We start from the raw sequence: 19,091 nt of genomic DNA, 5'->3' as shown, positions 1-19,091 counted from the left end.
TTTTTTGAGTGGCTGGTTTTGGTTATGGGCTGCTACCTTGACAATGTGCTGAGGAAAAAAAGACCTCACATCATGTTGTCTACAGTAACAGTATGGTCATAAAGCAGAATGTAAATATATATAATGGATATAAATATGTTACAGTCTGAACAGCATGCAGGAAAACCTATGTGATATATTGACACAACATGTTTGAGGAACTATATGTTAATTTATAGGAACATCGCAAGTCAGAGAAACAAGATAATATCTCCATAACATGCATGATTAGGTAATTTACTACGCAGACTAAGAACTATATAGAAATATTATATGATAAGCTATGGATTTTTTCTCTTAGGAACAGTTTGAATTTAAAATGCGAACCAATTTTACAGATGTGAAGCAAATGTCGTTTCAGGGAAGTGTGTTTATAGTGCAGTAGCTACACAGCTGGACCAAGCTCTACGGCCTCTGACATAAAAATTAAATAAGATTATATAAAATAAACCAAAGCAAGGCAGAAGACGCTCCTGGGACCACGGGAAAAAACATTTCCAGTAGCTGTTTTCTGGACAAGTTTGTCCCCATGCAGTCTTCTGTCCTCCCCTGAGACAAAGTGTTGAAACCCCAGCAAAAATAAGCCTGTGAGATTTGATAGATAGATAGATAGATAGATAGATAGATAGATAGATAGATAGATAGATAGATAGATAGATAGATAGATAGATGATTTAATTGCAGAAATCTGTACAGAAAATCAAATTCAAATATTTAATACACAATAATTAGGTTGTGTAAGTTATACTCTCCAGATGTGTATGTAATCTGTTAATACAGTCATGTTTCCAGGAGATTAAATCTCTCTGTTTTGCACCTTCGGACCTGCTGCTGTTTGGAGTTTCTCCTCTGATGAATCGTATTTTTCCACCGCTGCAGTTAAACAGCAGCGGATTGATTTGACCGAGATGTGAACTATTATGTAAAGCTGCAGGCTGAGATGCTCTGCTCTGCATCAGCCTGCTGCTGTGAACATACAGTACAGCCTGACTGACTGACCTTAACGCAACTCCTAAAACATTTCAAGTCATTTCATATTCTGCAAGCACACTCATTTTTGCAGCTTTCTGTCACAGTTTTTTTTTTCCAAAATAAAGGCATTTTGAACCAGGTATTGCAAAACAAATGCTAAAATTGCTTATTTTTAATCTTCCCCTGTTAAGTGACTGCAGAGTCTTAAATTATTAAGACAAAACTGGCAATAATTAGAAAGTAACATGCTCATTCTTGGCAAGTATCTTTTTGACACAGTTTTGTCAGAATAACAGCATTTTGAGCCATGTAATTAATGTAAAAGAAAAGCTAAAATCATAAATTTTCATGTTTTATTCTTCCATTGTTGTGACTGCAAACTCACTTATAGCATGTAGCTTTTGTCATTGTATCTTCCACAATAAAAACCTTTTGAACCAGGTGTTCATTGCAAGACAAATGCTAAATAAAAATAATAGTTTTTCATTTTTTATTCTGCCTGTGATAAGTGCCTGTGAAAGTCCCTAATTGTTCAGACAAAATAGAAATTTTCTTGCTCACTTCTAGAATGTAGCTTTTTGACACAGTTTTTTCATAGTAAAAGCATTTTAACCAGGCATTCAATGCAAAAAAATGTTAAAGTTTTTTTTCCATATTTTATTCTTCCCTTGCTGAGTGACTAAAAGTCCTCAATTATTAAGACATATTCACTTTTAACATGTAACTTTTTGCAACAGTTTTTTCAGAATAAAATCATTTTTGAACCAGGTATTCAAAGCAAGATAAATGTTAAAATTCTTATTTTTCTGTACTATATTCTAATCTTGCTAAGTGACTGCAACGTCCTCTAATCGAAGACAAAACTGGCAATAAATAAACCTTAACACGCTCACTTCTAGCATCAGATTTTTCACTTAATTAAAACAAGCTATTTCAAACATATCTGACATAAATGACATGTTTGGATGTATTTTTATGCTCTTTATGGCAGTTTGCCACCCCGCTGGAGAAACAGCAGCAGGCCTAATGGTTTGTTATTATGACCTTTTGTGTTTCCATTAGTCTCTCCTCTCCTCCTGCAGTATTTAGCTTACAGTATGTGATTTAACCTTGTGTACATTCGCACACTGGAGCTGTAGAGGGGCCCTGAACCTGCCGCACAAGAGGCGACTTTAATCTGTTTCAATATAAACAGATGGTTTTGCTCAAAGGCACTGAGTCACCATCATATTTAAAAAGCTTCCATTAAAGCAGCTCCTTTAGGTTGTTTACAGCAGAGGGCAGGCCTGGGTGAGTGTGATTAGTCTACCACTCCAATGTCCAGCTAATGACCACTTAATGTTTTAAACTTTGACTGTGCAGAGAAAAGAGTAAAGAAAAAAAAACTGCTACCACAAAAGGAAAGACGGGGCAGTGATGAGATTTGAACTCCTCAGTCATTCAGTCATATGATCTGAGTCCAGTGGAGTCATTTTATTCGTGTGTGCTACAATATTGGACCTTATTTTGAAATAAAGTTAAAGTATAGTTCTGTGATTTGGGTTGTCAGTATGTTTTTAGTGTGCAAAGACCAGTAGTCAATCCAAAAATTAAATAATTTATCGCTAAGGGTTTATTAGTCATCATGACCCGTGTTAAACTTCACACTGAGTCAATAAACTCTTCATTTAGTCACTGGAGAAATAAAGTCTCCCATCAACACCATTCAACTCTGTGTCATCTCAGAAAAAATCAACACGTAATATGTGCTTTTCCATCTGCAGAGATTATAGGAGATAACAAGTATGCTTAAAAAAAAGAAAGCTTTAAGTTGGAAAATGAGCAGCATACATGGTTGGCACAAGTGCACTTTCATGCAGAAACAAAATTTGTAGTATTATGATTATTAAATTAGTATTATTAGTATTATGATTACAATTGTTGACAATTGGTTGACAATACAAGGTACTTGTACTTTAGTTGAGTGTTTACATTTTATGCCACTTCATACTTTATTTAACAGTTAATTTAACAGTGTAGTTAAAAAAAAAAAGCACATAAGCATATAAAATATAATAAATCGTCAAAGATTTAATGAGGAATTTACCTTTTTTGGCTTGTGACCTCTTAGAGATATTTCACCTTTAAACTTCTCAAAAGTTTTCTCTTTTTTCTTCTTTCTTCTGTTTTCTTTTTGCTTAAACAGATGAATAACATCCATACACAATACGTACACAATAATGACACATAATAATAAGAATAAGAAGTTCAAATATGTCTGTACCGTGTCCTACAGTCCCGCTACTCTAGACCATAATCAAGGTTCCTCAATGTGGAAGCAGCAGCTCTTTCCATCCTTTTAAACCTATAAACTCAGTTAACCACCACTTTCGTTACAGTGAACAGACTGTTGAAGGCCCAAAGAGGTAAAATCATCCAATATTTTATACAAAAAGAGCAAAGATTAGAGAAAAGTCCAGAAAATGGATGTACGGTATTTGTTCTTTCTTCTTTCATTAATCGTCTCATGACCCCCAGATTTATTTTGTGATCCTTCGGGGAGGCCTGAGGGAACAACTGGACTAAAATACCCACAGAAACTGAACACAACGTAGTTAAAAGTGGCTCCACCTCGACCAGCTGAAATATACATTAATGGATTCTCATTATTATTCTTTTATTGTTATTATTATTTAATTAGTTAGTTAGTTTTTTTTGTTTGTTTGTTTAACTGAAGATTTATTTGTAATTTGTTTGGATCAAAGTGAAAACTACATCTGTCTAAATAAATAAATAGGTAGATGAGTAGAAGAGAGAACATTTTGTCACTGGGTGGAGCTGCTTGTACGTTTATTGTATTCATGTGCTCATTAATGTTTTATGGTGACAATCACTCTCAAACTAATGGTGGAAAAATGTTCCTTTACTTTGTGTTTGTTGAAACAAGACATAAAAAAGAGAGTTTTCTGTGTGCATACTTTATTTGAGTACTACTAACAATTCTTAATTGCATTTCAGAGGAAATATTGTGTGTTTTACTTCAATTTCCCAGATTTAGTTACTTTTCACAATTTACTTGTGTAGTCCAAGGTCTTGTTGTGTTTATGCTTTAATTTAATAATCTCATTACTGTTTTACATATATTTGCCATTCTTCCTCAGATCAGTCACATTCCTCGTATTTGTAGAAATACTTGGTCAATAAAGCTGATTCTGATTTTGAAAAATGAAAATGAATTTCAACCTAAACATAAAATACTATTAAGTTAATACGAGAGTACAAGAGTACTTATGCTTGTGATACTTTCCTGATGTTTTCCTGATGATGCTTGTACTCTTTTACTTAATGTAAGTACACTTTTGAATGCAGAATTGTCCAGAACAGGAATTCACAAACTTATTTGTGCAAAGGAACCCCACAGTAAATGTACAGACCCACACTTTAAAAGGATTCTGTCTTAAGGAATCCACTATTAGTAATATTTTCTTTTCTTAGCTGTGAAGATGAACAAAAGAAACACTTCGCACATCTGTTGAGCAAGACCGGTGCATTGGAGGGAGAAGGCCAAAAAGTTGCAAAAGGACTCCCGCACACCGTCTAACTTGCAATATATCATTTATTTGCGATGTTTCAGTGCTAGACCTTCATCAGGCATCTCCATCAGGTGTGAAGATAACAAAGTAACCAAGATAGGTGTTATGGAAATAAAAAAAAAACACAGTAATTTATTGTGATCTTAATTGTATCACAGTCTGTCAATTATCAAATCACTATAAAACACTATATTTCTTCCCTATTCGTTCCACCCTCCAGAAAATGTGATTAAAGTTTAAATATTCTCTTCCTCCTTTAGCTGAGGACCCCCACAAGCCACTCAAGGGCCCCTGTTGGTCACTGGTTCCCAGTGTGAAAACCACTGTCCAGAATAATGCTTAATGTGGGCCAAGATGGGATAATGGAACAAATATGTTTGTCATGTTTCATAAGAGATGCACACTGTGGAGGCAGACAGTTGACGGAGGCGTGCAGTCACTGTCAGACTTTTACATTTTAACCTCCACATGCAAATAAAAAAAATCATTTATTCTTCACCTCGGAGAGAGAAACATACCGTCTGTGTTCAGGGTCACATAAACGAGCCTGTCTTGTTTTGAACTGGCTTTAGACAACATCCCTCAGTTCTTTTTTCTCTCCCTCTCCTCTCTGTGGAAATGATGGCACCGTGCCATACAGAAGGCTGTGTACAATGGCCCAGGTCCCATTAAATCTGCGAAAGTTCCTTCCTGAGGCAAACATTGCCAGAAATAGTAATCTTGGCTTGGAGCTGGAGTCGTACAGAGGGGGAGCAATAATTCTCAGTGTAATAATGGAAATCATTTAATTCTGTCCTGCAGCAGCAGCGGCCTCTAATCCAGGAGAGCTACGGGCCGAGGTGCTCGTTCAGTTTTCCTCCAGGCTGATAAGACTTCCTGAAAAACACGCAGCCGGCAATCAGGCAACAACAATGGGCTCCGTCAGACGCTTTAAACTTCAGGTAGTCAACAGCGCACAGCAGCAGCAGCAGCAACACAGCTTTGTTTTCACCCACACTGAGCATTTGACTCATGTTCATGCTGTTTGTTTAAAGCTGTGATTACCGCAGAGTGTTTGGAGCTGCTGAGGTCATTATCAAATAATCAGTCATTAGTGTTTGACTCCGTTAATCATTTTTATCATGTTTTGAAAGGGAGATAGCTGTTAGTTATGAATGAATCACATCTGTTTCACAGCAAAAAATGTTCACAAATATGTTTTGGTCTTTAATGAGCGCTAGACTTTAAGCACATTATTACAATGATGTAAAATCATTTATGCACTCAAACATACAGTCATCAAAATGTACTTATCAAAATAAAAGAACTTGTGATATTTTGCCACATGACATAAGTCGATTGTTAAAACTGCAGTGGCTCTTTGGCCTTCTCCAATGGCTCCCTGTGACTCTGACAAAAAATTATATGGAAATGTATCTTGTAAAAATGCATGCCTTATACACCAAATTTAAAATATAGAATTTATATAACCTATGTCAAAAGTTTGGGGCCTTTGTCTTTAAATTTTGCTACGAGTCTCCCTCAGGCAGCTGTGGATGCCAAATCCAATCCAGACTTGGGACAAGCTGTTTTGTCACATGGGCACGTTTGACCTGGGCAGTAATAGTGGACAAAGTAGTAGCACACACCAAACAACATAAATATTTGTTCATATTTTAGCCAATTGATTACTTTGATACTGAAGAAAACTTGTGATGTGATCATTCTCAGGCAGGTTCTGGAGTTATAAGGAGCATATTTTTCCTCTGTTTTGTACGTTGGTTTATGGACAAAACTCTGTGGCCGAGAGGTTTAAGAAGAAAGTTTGTCCAATAAAATTGAAAGTCTTCTGCTGCTTCTATATTTAGCAGAAAATGCCACCATCTGCATTTTTAATAACAATATTATTGTTATTGTAGCCAATTGGAGGGGGGGCACAGGGGGTTCAAACCCTTGTTGTTGCAGCTTGTTAAGGTGGAGGTAGTTTAGTGCAGTGGTTCCCAATGTAGGTGTGAGGCCCCTCCAATAGGTCATAATGTAAATCTGAGGGGTCATGAGATGATGAACAATGTTCTACTACACAAGTTTGTATTAATTTAGTTGGTTTTCTGTGAAATAGGGGATAATTTTACCTATTTGGACCTAAAACTGTTGATCCTACTGAGTGAGGTGTCTGCAGACCCCAGTGGTATATTTGTCATCATGTCTCACAGGTGCTTTTTTTTTTATCCTTCTAAGTTGCATCTCCCCCTCATTGTGCCTCACATTGGTTTGGTCCAACAGCCACAGGTCTCTTTTTACTGCCAAAATATTTCATATATAAATTAAGCGACTAGTGACGAATCTAGTGAGTTACTCAGACCACTGGGAGAAATTGAGAAATGTACACAAGTATATTATTTTGTCATTTGTTTCCATGCATGCTGTAATCTTAGTCAGCATTCCTCTGGCAGCAGCACAGCATCTCTTTGTGTTGTTGTTGACAGTATTGATACTGTCACTGATACTGATACTGATACTTTTCCGCTGCAGCGCCCACATCGCCTCCTCTCACTGTCTCACAGTTCTCATCACTCATCACATTTGCTATATCCGTCATGGTAAAGCCACGGTCTGTTCATCTCCTAAGTAAAATGTTAAATTTTGCCCGCAGTTTTGAGTCATTCTTTCCCCGTGCTATTAGGAAATTGTATTGAATATCAATATTTTTCAAGGTATTGTTTTGAAATCAGAAATTCCAGTATCATGACAACACTATCACGGGGGTAGAGACACAGATTCCCTCACGTTCTCATTACACGATAACCCAATTAATTATACCTTTCCTAAAATTATAATAACATTTTTGTCCTTTCTGATAACATTAACTACATAACTAATAATGTTTTGAGAAGAAATATGTTTTTGCTACATGGTTGTTTCTTAGAGTAGTTAATTCTTGGGGTCCTCAGGGACCCTGGTCAGTATAGTTGTATGTTAAATGCAATATAAATGTTAGTAAGATGAAGGTGAAATGTGGCAAGAAAAAAGGAAAAACGAAGTTCTACTACACGTTTATATTCTTTTTTATGATCAATAATTTCACCTGTTTGGGTCTAAGACAGTTATAAAACCGTAAATAAAACCATACTAAAAGTTTGCTTTAATCTTTATCGGTGCAATTTATATGCTTATAATGTTTCTTTTATAACTATAATGTTTCAAATAAATGTGCTTTCCATTACAGAACTGTGGAGCGTGTTTATCTATGAAGAGACGATAATACTAGAAAAACACATAAAAATACAGAGACTATGAGCTGAATAACAGTTTATTATGTCAGGAACAATATTCTGCTTCCAAGCCACCTCAGTGAAAGAGAATTAGAGTTTTTTAGATTGGACTTTGACTGTGAACTTTGTGTCTGGAGTCCCCGCAGCAGTCCTTTAACCAGAGACAGGAGTCGCTGGCACTGGCAGTAATCCCACCTGCCATCATTTATACAGCTCCACAGAGGACCGGACTGGAAAAGGGAAATAAAGGTGAATAATGGTATCCAGCCGGGCTCGGGCTGAAAAAGACATATTTCAATTTTTACAGCTGATTCGAATATTAAAGAATATTAAAGTTTCAGACCTGAACTTCTACAGTCTGTACTGATGTGATGAAGTCAGTAGCAAGTTTCAGCTCATGTGTTTTAGAAAACTACATTCTGTGCTGCAGGCTTTGATGCAATGAAATGTGTTGCTCCTCTCACCCGAAGAGCATACATTAAAATTAAGTGGGTGCATTAAAACACACATAAAAACAAGACAAGGATAATTAGTTTTAACAATAAAAAATAACTGCATTAACGATAATTGTTCTGCAGGATTAGTGCATATCTGAGCATGACTGCCTTCTGAATCGTCCACACGTCTGCAGGCTTCACTGTGATTCTGCACTGAAAAAGAGATCATGTGTCCGAGCTGCAGAGACTGTCAGTTTGCTCTCTTTTTGCGTGTAAATGCTCTGAGTGTTACATTTCATTTGCTCCATAATTATTTTAATTTTAATGTATATTATAAAGCAGTGAAATGGCACCCTTTATAACAGGAGACAATACAGTGTTTGGTTCCAGGATCAAGTTTGTGTGTATAAGTATTTAATCAGTAATAACAAGAGACTTCTGCATATTTAAGGCAGGTTTAATGGTTTTTATGATTTGTTATGTGATCTGCGGGTGAAACTGAGAATGAGGCTCAGTTTTTGTTTTGTCCATGTGCGTCCCTTATGTGCACAAGGACATAAGAGATAGTAAAATGTCCTCCATTTGGCTGGATGATTATGAAAAACCTGAGCTGTGTTTTAGGAAGGGAACCTTTTTTCTGTAGAAAACTTTATTTACCAAGCTCGGGAGGGAAGGCAGAATATTTTATTCAAGCCCAGGCTGTAACATAGGCTGTGATTTTTGTAATGAAAGGACATTTTTTGAACACTGAACTTTACTTTTGGTGTCCCTGTGAGGGTTGGGTGCTGTGTGTGCCCGACACAAAAATATAAAAAAATCAATCAGTTAATCAGTCTTTCCTCCAATATACATCTATTTTATCTCTCCAGAGACTTCAAAATAATAAATAAATACAAACCAATTTACATTTTCAAAAATGCAATGAATGTTTTACATTTTTTATTAGATTGTTTATGATTGCAAACAGCAAATGTTCTCATGAACTGTGGATTACAAGTAAAACAATTTATGCATTCAAACATACAGTGGGATTATCAGAAAAAATGCACTTACAGTATCAAAATAAAAGTGGTCATTTTACTGCATTTAAAAAAATGTCCCCTTCAATTTATTGTTAGCAGCATTTTACTGTTTGTAGCTTGTGGAGGTGGAGCTAGTTGTTTTTAGCGTCTTTACTGTAAAGTCAGACCAGTCAAATTTTATTTATATAGTCTAATAACACAAAACACAATTTGATTCAGGGTGCTTTACAGTCTGTACAGTGTACAACACCCACTGACCTGTAGACCCTGAGAGTAAAAAGAAGTAAGGTGTTTGGTGCAGTGGTTTCCAACATAGGTGTGAGGCTGCTCCATAGGTCACCAGATAAATCTGAAGGGGGTCCTGGGATCATTAAATGTGGCAGGGAAGAAGTAAAAAACAAAGCTACACTCAGTGATTGGCTGAACAAAGCAAATGTACAACAATTTGATTTTCCAAAAAGGCAATAGAATTATTTTTCTTTGGTGTATGCTTGCGAACAACAAACCTTCTCTTGAAGTATGGATTTACTTTACATCACACTGTAAAGTCTTGAGGCTAAATTTACCACCTCCCTCCTCTCCCTGCAGCCTGTCACTGCCCTGTAATGTGCAGTGACAGGCCCTGTGTGTGTGCATGTGAAGGCTCATCTGTGGCCTGCTTTCTTTATTAACGCCACTTCTTCTTCTTCTCCTTCTTCTTCCCACTGAAAAGCTCATCAGCAGCACCTGAAATAACTCGAGGCGTGCTGCGGCTGCTACATCCTCTTCCCTGGATTGTTTTGACTGCATGATGGAGGGCAAACGTTAAAAAAAAAAGATCTCATTTCTAATTTTAACCCGGAAAAGTGTCACTCGAAAACAGCATGATAGGAGGCAGTCAGGGTCATCGGCCCTTCCCGCGCATGAATCAAGAGTAAATGACCGCGGGCTTCAGAAGCCATTGTTTCAACACATGCGAGAGGAACATGCGATCCGACGAGAGGAGGGGGTCTGAACACTCTGAAGGCACGAAGGACACTAAGAGCGCATTTTAATTGACAGGTAGAAAAATAGAGAGTCTAGAAAGTGGATGTAAACATGATTAGGCAGCTTATTTTTGCAAATATTACAAAAAATCTTTTTTTTTTTTTTTTTAAATGTTGTTTTAAGCCAAATAAATTCACATTGCTGCAAGAAAAAAATAATTAGCTTTTTTTTTTTTTTTCGGTTATTTAGATTCTTGCGTATAAAATATGACTGGTCAGGATCCAAGTTGTAAATCTTGCCGATGAGAAGGGCCTTTGACTTTTTAAAATCTCATAATTATCACTTTTTGCCCATAATTGACACTTACCGTATCGTAATTGTGACTATTTATGAAATAATTATCACTTTTTTCGTCTCTTAATTATGACTTTTCTGATGATTTCGACTTTTATTTCACAATTACGACGTTTTGTCACGTCGTTTCGATTTTTATCTCATAATTTCAACTTTCTATATCATCCTTGTCTGTTATCTCATAATTATTACGTTTTATCTCATAATTTTGTTTCACGAGTTCAAGTTTGTATCTCATGATTATCTTTTTATGTCATAATTTAGACTTTTTTTTATCTCATAATTACGTCTTTGTAGCTCATAAATGTAGCTTTGTATCTCATCATTTCGACTCTTATGTCGTAATTTCGACTTTTATAATAATTTTGACAGTTTTTTCACATCATTTTAACTTCAGATGTTACAATTTCGACTTTTTATCTCCTAATAATGTAAAAGTTTAAATATATATATATTAAAAATAAGTTGTTTGTGGCCAAATAAATTCAAGTTGCTGAAAGAAAAAATAATTGGCTTTTTTTTTCTACCTTTGAAATCCCTGCTTATAAAAATGTTATTGGCCGGGACCCAGCATGTGAATCTTGAGGGGCCTTGTTGCGGATGAAGTATCGCCTCTGAAGTTAATTGTGTTTTCGTTTTAGAGGGGGAATCGGTTTCCTCTGTTTATTATGAGCATGGGGACGGATTTGCGTCACCGTGCAACTTGCGGGTCGAGATAAAGTTGCACAAATATTGAAAAAAGGAAGTTCTAACAGTCATTATAAAGTCTCCCCCTTCTGCTCCGGAAGAAATAAGGATTTCTGCTGTATCCTAAAATACTAAAACAGGTTCTATTTTGGGGGCAAATCTAGCAGGAATATCCGCTCATTTAACACGAATCACAGCCCATCAAAAACAGGATGAGTTGGAGCTAATAGAGGGTCTCCTCCTGGGCTCGGGGTTATATGATTTCATATGGAGCGCATAATAAGTATGCATTATTCCATATTTTAATATTTCATATTACCTTGTGGATTATTTTTAAATTCGATTTTTTTTTTCATTTCTTGTAGGGAAATATATATTTTTTAAATTGAAAAACCGACAGATCAAAGACTTCCTGAAAATATTTGTAGTTCATTCACTGCCAGTAAAAGAAAAAAAAAATCCATGAAAATTTCTGAGATAGAAAGTCATAATTATATTTCACATTTAGAATTTTACATCATAATTTCGACTTTTTATCTCATAATTCCAGCTGCTTTATTTCAGATTATGACTTTTTTTTTATGACTTTGGCGTGGAGGGGATCATGCCATCGCTTGTGTGTGTGTGCGTGAGAGAGCATCAATGAACCTGAAGCTTGTCCACAGCTTATCTCTTCTACCAGACTGACCATCCTAATCATTTTTGGTGCACATCATGACTGTATGCTGAAGGACCTCGGTGATTTAGAACCTTATCAAAACATTAAAAAAAATATTATGGCTCCACTGTGTCTGCAGGCATTATGATTTCACGCCAAACGCGTTATCTCAAGAACGCCCTGAGAGAATTTCTTCAGACTTCATACAAGCAAACACTGACTCAAGGAGGATGGGGATTTTGGTGGTCAAAGGCAAAAGTTGGTGTGACCTCACCGAACACATTTTAACTCAAAAATTAACACAGTAATTAAAAGAAATTTTCATAGAAATATTTATGATGGGATGAGAGTTTATATGTAAGAGGTCAGAGGTCAACTTCACTGTGACATCATAATGCTCAGCTCTCTACCAGTGGTCTGTACTCCTCTGTAAAAAATAGTCTCCAAGTGAAGACGGCATGTTTCTTACACACCTGTCAATGAAGTGATAACTTCCATTCAGCAAAAAAATACACTTAATACATTTTATTATACTCTGTTAAAGTTACAGGATAATGAGTTCCATATTAAATTCCTTCAAAGTCATCACTACCTACATGATGTGAGTCTGGACAGCATGTAAAGTGTAACTGGTTGGTGGAGACAAACAACTGTGAGGCAGGAATTCTATTTTTTTTTTGACTGCTCTGTTTTATACGACCATTAACAGCTGACTTCTTACTCTTCTTTACCGGCCACTAGGGGCCGCAAATAATCAACAACAGTTTCAGTTTGAAATCTTGTTTCAGCTCAGGACAGTGTATGTGGGGGTCATGTTAATGTTGGTCGAACTTTACAAATCGCTGCTGGTTGCCTCTGGCAGTTATGGAGACATTGCAGTAGGTGCTTCACCAGGTCATCCCCACTGGCGGAGACCTGCACTCTGCTGAGTGCACTCTTAGTTATGAGATAAAGTCAGAATGTTTATCTCATAATTAATCATAATCATAATTTCGACTTTTATCTCACAATTATGACATTTTGTCTGATAATTATGACTTAATGATGAGATTATTTTTCCCTTTTATTGGCAATAATTGACTTCCATAACTTTTCGATAAGAATGGGGGGTTTTTGCAAGGAAATGTGTGTATTTTATCGTGAAACTGACTCCTGAATTTATACTCGTCCTTAGAGCAGAATATCATTTATTTCCATAAAGAAAAATCGAAATTAACATGCGAGTTAATGGGTATAATGTTTTTTGTGTGTGGTGATGGGTGGAGGTTCTCTTTAAGTGATCAATCCATCATCTCAGGCTCAAAATTGCTCCGAAGTGTCCCGGCCATATGTGTGTGTGTGTTACACATCATCATCCTCATTTACAAGGGCGTGATGTGACCAAATGCAAAACATCCATTGGCTCAGAGAACGACCAATCAGTGTCAGCAGAGGAACTTCAGAGTGGAACTGCAGGGTTTGGATTTCAGAGTTGGGAGAGCGATTTTGGCATTGACACAAAGAGGACGGTCATCTCTCCGACCTAAAACGCTCTCCCTGCTTTTTTCTACATGCCTGTCCTGTTTAAACCCTCCACTGAGAAACAATAAGACGCATTAGAGGCTACGGGATGTACACGGCCGGGCTCAACCCGTTTTACGCATCAAACTTCAGCCTCTGGTCCGCGTACTGCGCAGGGGGCTTCGCTGTGGATACCATGAAGAAACCCTCGTTTTGCATCGCAGACATTTTGCAGGCTGGAGATGCGGAGAACATCCCGGGATCGTCTGCGCTCATGGTGCATATGGGACACCACCACCAGCACCACCACCACCGCGCGCAGCAGCAGCAGCAGCAGCAGGGCAGCTCGCCGCTGCGCCCTTCTCCTGTCGCGCCCGAGCCGTCGTCGGTGTACGGCGCGAGAGTGAGCCCGGCGTCCCCTTACCACAGACACGGACTACAGCTCACATCAGTGTCCAGAACTGCTCTGAACTCGCAACAAGCTCCCCCGCCTTCAAGCAAAGACCTCAAATTCGGAATTGATCGGATATTGTCGACAGATTTTGATCCAAAAGGCAGAGAAAAGTCGTCGTTAAGAGGTGAGAGGAGACGATTTGTTACAATTCCCCGACAGATAAGAGAGAAAATTACAAATCAGTAAATTGTGGTTGTTTATGGCCTTAAAGTTACATTTTTAAGTAAACAAGACACGTCAAAAGCTTAGAAACTGAAAGCTAACTTTTCTCATGCGTAAAGAGAGTTTATAATACTGACACACTTGTTCACAGGGCAGTGAGAGCGCAAATAGCCTCATAATGTGCACTTTAAAGAGCCCTGTGGGGAAAGCCTCTCCTCTTCTGCCCCCTAAACCAGAGAGGTCAGAGGTCAGGATCAGCTACAAACAGCAGCTGGAAGTTTGCTCAAAGGAGCCAGCTTATGAATCTGTAGGATGATCTCTCTGAAAACTAGACTATAACCCCTCATGTCTTGCTCTGTAACAGATCTCACGTCCATCGTTAGCTCGAACCGTCAGTCAGGGATCCACCACATCCCCGTTCAGCCTCCGACCAGCCAGTACTTCTCCTCCATAGACGCCGGGATGAGCGACGCGTCCTCCATGATGAGTTCACTAGGCAGCAGCAGCAGCAGGCAAACAGGCCAGCATCAGTTTCAGGACACCTTCCCAGGTAGACACCATGATGCACATGTAGGACTGTAGGAAGCTGTTTGGAGACACCTGCAGTGGTTTCACTTCTCTCTCTCTCTCTCTCTCTTTTTTGAAACTTTGTCCTCATCATGTCCTCTTCTTCTCCGTGTCTTTCAGGTCCATACGCCGTCCTCACTAAAGACACCATGCCGCAGACTTACAAGAGGAAAAGGTCGTGGTCGAGGGCGGTGTTTTCAAACCTGCAGAGGAAAGGACTCGAGAAGAGATTTGAGATACAGAAATATGTCACCAAGCCGGACAGAAAGCAGCTGGCTGCCATGCTCGGCCTCACAGACGCTCAGGTGAGAAGAAACAGAGGAATGAGACATGCACAAGATGTCACGTTGCAGGAATTATTTAAGGTTTTGTTAATATTATTGACCCAAAAATTACATTCAAGCAGGGTTTTATACTTGAAGACAGGCCTGCAAAATAAAATCTTTCATTTCTTTGCAGTGTGGATGTTCAAAATGCACTGAAATCATTTATATTAAAAAAAGAAATTGTTTGTATACATTTGGATTTTGATGCACACAGCAAAAACCATATAGGGATTAAGTGGAATAAACAATTTTTTTCACAGTAACTTAACGTAAATATGCAAGTTATATTTATTCAAGTCAATTAAACTTAAATTTTCTTTCTTTTCAGAAAGCTTCAGAATAAATACAAAAATAGTTCTTCTAACTTTAAGTATTGTGACTTGAAATGATGAGTTGAACAAATGTTCTGCAGGGTTCAATCACCTCATTAAATTAAGCTTCTAAAGAAACATGATGACCATATTGACAGACTTCCCAGCATGCATTGTTTTAGAGTAAAACTCTCCTCAGACTTTTTTTTTTTTTTTTTTTTTTTTTGTAGATTTATGATGAACATTTGTTGGTTCGACTTAATAGGAAACTTGGAGAAGGTTTTTAAAGGCAGCCCAGACACAAGTTTTTTAGGTGATAGGTGGCCATGATGATATTATTTACCGTATGATAGTGTAAACATTTTCTTTAAATATTGTCCCCCCAAGGGATTGTTTCAAACTCATTAAACTGCATAAGCTCCAGACAATGAAAGAAAAAAACAGTAAGACAGATGTATTAGGAGAGGTCAGGAAGCTGCAGGTTTATACAATAGACCTCCCCTCCCTTTAGGCGATAAAGAAACAATAACAAAAAAAAAAAAAAACAATAATAAAAACTAAGCTAACATAATTTCAGGAAGATGTAACAACAAAAAAGACAACAAAGGAACAATAAAACAATAAAACAACAGGGCCGTAACCAGGATGTAAGAAATACTACTGAGGTTATGAGCCCCCTTGTCCCCCCCTCATTTGAAAATTTCACCGCACCAAAAAGACGGTTTCATTTTTATTATTATTTGAATTTCTACAGATTTAACTTTTTTTTTTTTTTTTTTAATGTATTATAATTTCTGTATATTTCTTCACACCTGCAGCTTCTAAAAAAGTTCGGAACAGTCTGTACTTTTCACATCTTATATTTTATTGATGCATATTGTTTATTGCCATTGTTTTTACACATTTTGCACATTTTATACTTTTCTTTTTTATACTTTATTGACACGTTTTGTTGCACCCAGTTCTCACATTAGCATTGTTGGTATCTTTATTTTTTCTTTCTTATTGTATTGCTGAGCTTTTCATTATTTTTTTAATCCCTTTTTTTTCTATCCCTTCCATATCTCTGCTGCTGTTATACTGAAATTTCCTCAAAATGATAACTGCAACCTGAAACCTACCTAAAATATGTACCATATGTAAAGTTAACGCCAGGTCCTAAAAAATCTCTAAATTCACATGAAAAAAAAAATCAGTGGACAGTGGCTTAGTGTCCTCATGTGGCAGTGCAGGCCTTGATAAATTAATGAAATTATATTAAATGAAATGAATATATGTGCTAGTTACAGCCACATTCCTTATGTCTATCATATCAAAATAGGCCTGAAAAAGCTATTTTCTATATTAAAAAGACTTTCTCAGTAATTTTCATATACAAGAAATTCACCTTTCCAGCCTCTACAGATTCAACAAGGACAAGAACTCCATATTTTTTACAAATGAATAAATGATAATGGATAAGTAAGAGCTCTTTAGATCCAGACCTTTCACTGAAGTTGGCAAAGCAGCATCATGATTGTACGGTGCAATCTGATTGGCTGAGAGATGTCCCAGCAGAATGGGACATCTTACCATTATCTTGAGGAACACTTTGCAGTTGTTGTCTACATTTCATCACACTGTCCATTGCACAAGTTGACCTATAAAGGTCAGAGCACTTGTCAGTGTTAATGAAAACTGACACAGATGATCTTATTTTATTTTCAGCCTACTTATTTTGCTTTTTAAAAAATACTTTTTGCACTAAAAATACACTTTTTAAGCTGATGTTTTGGCCAGGTCGTCCTTGTAAAAGAGGTTTCACCCTTCAATGAGACTTAAACAAAGGTTGAATGAAATATTGCTGTGCACTTATTTATTTTTGTACCTGTAAAATAAGCACCACAAAACTGAATGCTCAAATTAATCAACTGTAATGAGTAGTGAAATTTTTCTACTAACTTAAAATGTAGAGTGGCAATTATTTTTTTCCTTTTTTAATTTATTAAACTGAGCTTTTAAACTTTGGAAATGGGGATTAAGTAGTACTTTAACTGATCAGTGTAATGGCTCTACAATCATTTATGTCCTATTTTGACAGAATAAATCTATGTTGAGTGTAAATAAGATGCTGCTAGTAATTTAATCTATACATATTGCTGCATTGGCATAAATCTCCACGTTAAAGTGTGCCATATGTGCCTCTAGTGCTTATTTTTCTTCATTAAAGGGGGTGGAAACATAATAAAAAGCTGTTCTGGAAGCATTAAAGCCAAATTATTTAAGATTGTGGCTTAGACGTGATTTTTGCAGGGGTTAAGGCCTGTCCTATTCATAAAATTTTACCTGTAAATTTCAGGAAATTATGAGGAAATTAAATACAGGGACTCTGCAAAAAAAATAATAAAAAGCCTGCAGAAAAAGTCTTATAAACAGTGTGTGCATCATGTGGTTTTTCAGGTCAAAGTGTGGTTCCAGAACAGACGCATGAAGTGGAGACACTCCAAAGAGGCCCAGGCCCAGAAGGACAAGGAGAAGGAGCAGCCGGACAAGAGCGGCGTGTCTGAGCCCAGCAAAGAGCCGACGGAGTCCGAGTGTGAGAGCGACGCCAGGAGCGAGGAGTGTGACTCCGACGAGCCTCACGAGGAAAACTCAAACTCTGACGGACAATTGGACCTTTCTGAGCTCAACAAAACCAGCGTGATCATGAGCGGCAGCGGGCCGGCGAGCAGCGAGCAGGCCGCGGCCACAGTCACAGACACGCCGGCCTCTGCACAGATACTGATATGAAGGCTGAGTTCATGAACTGTTGTTACGACGAGTTTGTATTATTTTGACAGAAGAACGACAGTGATGTTAAAACGCACAAGGAATGGCACCGTTTGTTTCAATAACACTGCAGCATTTAATCAGGCACCGTCTAATTCCTGGGAACAAGTGGAGCAACAGGACAGCATTATTTGTTCAGTATAAGACTTTATTTTAGCCCGAATACAAGAAACATACGTCCTAATTATTTTGGGACTTTTATAAAGTCTTTTCTTATTTTTTCTGCCCCCCTTAAGGCTATAATTATTATAAAAAACAATTTTAAAATAGGATTCTGGCCACCTCCAGTGTCTCCTTACTGTCGTTTTCCTCTCAAGAGCTTTTCGTGTGCATCATGTTTTCCTCATCTGAAGGAAATACGCGGTTGTGAATTTTAATTCTAGGTTATGAACCACTCGTGTCACGTGTTCATGTACTTTTTTTTTTGTCTGGATATATAGTTGTGCTATTTTTGTTAATAATAATTTGCACTGAATATATTGTAAATAAAATGTTTCTTACTTTGAAAAGCCGGATTACAGTGCTTTATCATTATTATCATTATTAAGAAATTCTTATCAAATTGCAAGTTGTTATTTATTTATTCATTTATTTATTTATTTATTTATTTATTTATTTATTTATTTATTGGTAAACCGACTTAGTTATTTTTTTTAATTACGTGTTTCGCCAATATTCAAAGGATGACTTTGAAGGATCATTTGCAGCATCACTCATGACCCACTAAACCCTGTCCTCTGCCTGTATGTCCTTATACTTTTGCTGTGCTCCGGACGCTTTACCGACCCAAAACGTCAGCATTAGGTGTCCTAAGAATGAGACCAATCAATCAGTCATCTTTGTGGTGCGTTTGTGAACAGCTCGGACACATCCGACTTTGGCCATTACCGTTTTTAAATAAGTTGTTAAAAATATTTAGGTTAAAAATATGTAGGTTTATTTTTACTCTGTTTTTATTATTGCTTTTGCGTTTGACATAGGGGAATAAGCCCTCAGCAACAATAA

The 19,091-nt window shown here is 37.1% G+C and overlaps 1 protein-coding gene across 2 annotated transcripts; it reads left to right on the top strand.

Annotated features, from left to right (window-relative positions):
• The first annotated feature begins 13,392 nt into the window (after positions 1-13,392).
• hlx1 (H2.0-like homeo box 1 (Drosophila)) lies at positions 13,393-18,595 on the top strand. 2 transcript variants are annotated; one of them, XM_084738012.1, is made up of 4 exons: positions 13,395-14,036; positions 14,439-14,624; positions 14,762-14,946; positions 17,718-18,595. In XM_084738012.1, the coding sequence occupies exons 1-4, from the start codon at positions 13,568-13,570 to the stop codon at positions 18,045-18,047; spliced, it is 1,170 nt and encodes a 389-aa protein (XP_084594138.1). In that variant the 5' UTR covers positions 13,395-13,567; the 3' UTR covers positions 18,048-18,595. The 2 variants fall into 2 exon arrangements, with proteins under 2 accessions (XP_084594139.1, XP_084594138.1); XM_084738013.1 differs by lacking the exon at positions 14,439-14,624 and having other exon boundaries at positions 13,393-14,036.
• Positions 18,596-19,091: the final 496 nt, after the last annotated feature.

The sequence above is a fragment of the Lutjanus erythropterus genome, chromosome 15 (genome assembly GCF_056507025.1).
Source record: "Lutjanus erythropterus isolate fLutEry1 chromosome 15, fLutEry1.hap2, whole genome shotgun sequence".
NCBI classification, from domain to species: domain Eukaryota; kingdom Metazoa; phylum Chordata; class Actinopteri; order Lutjaniformes; family Lutjanidae; genus Lutjanus; species Lutjanus erythropterus.
Note: the sequence above shows the minus strand (reverse complement) of the source record. Positions and strands in the feature narration are given on the sequence as shown.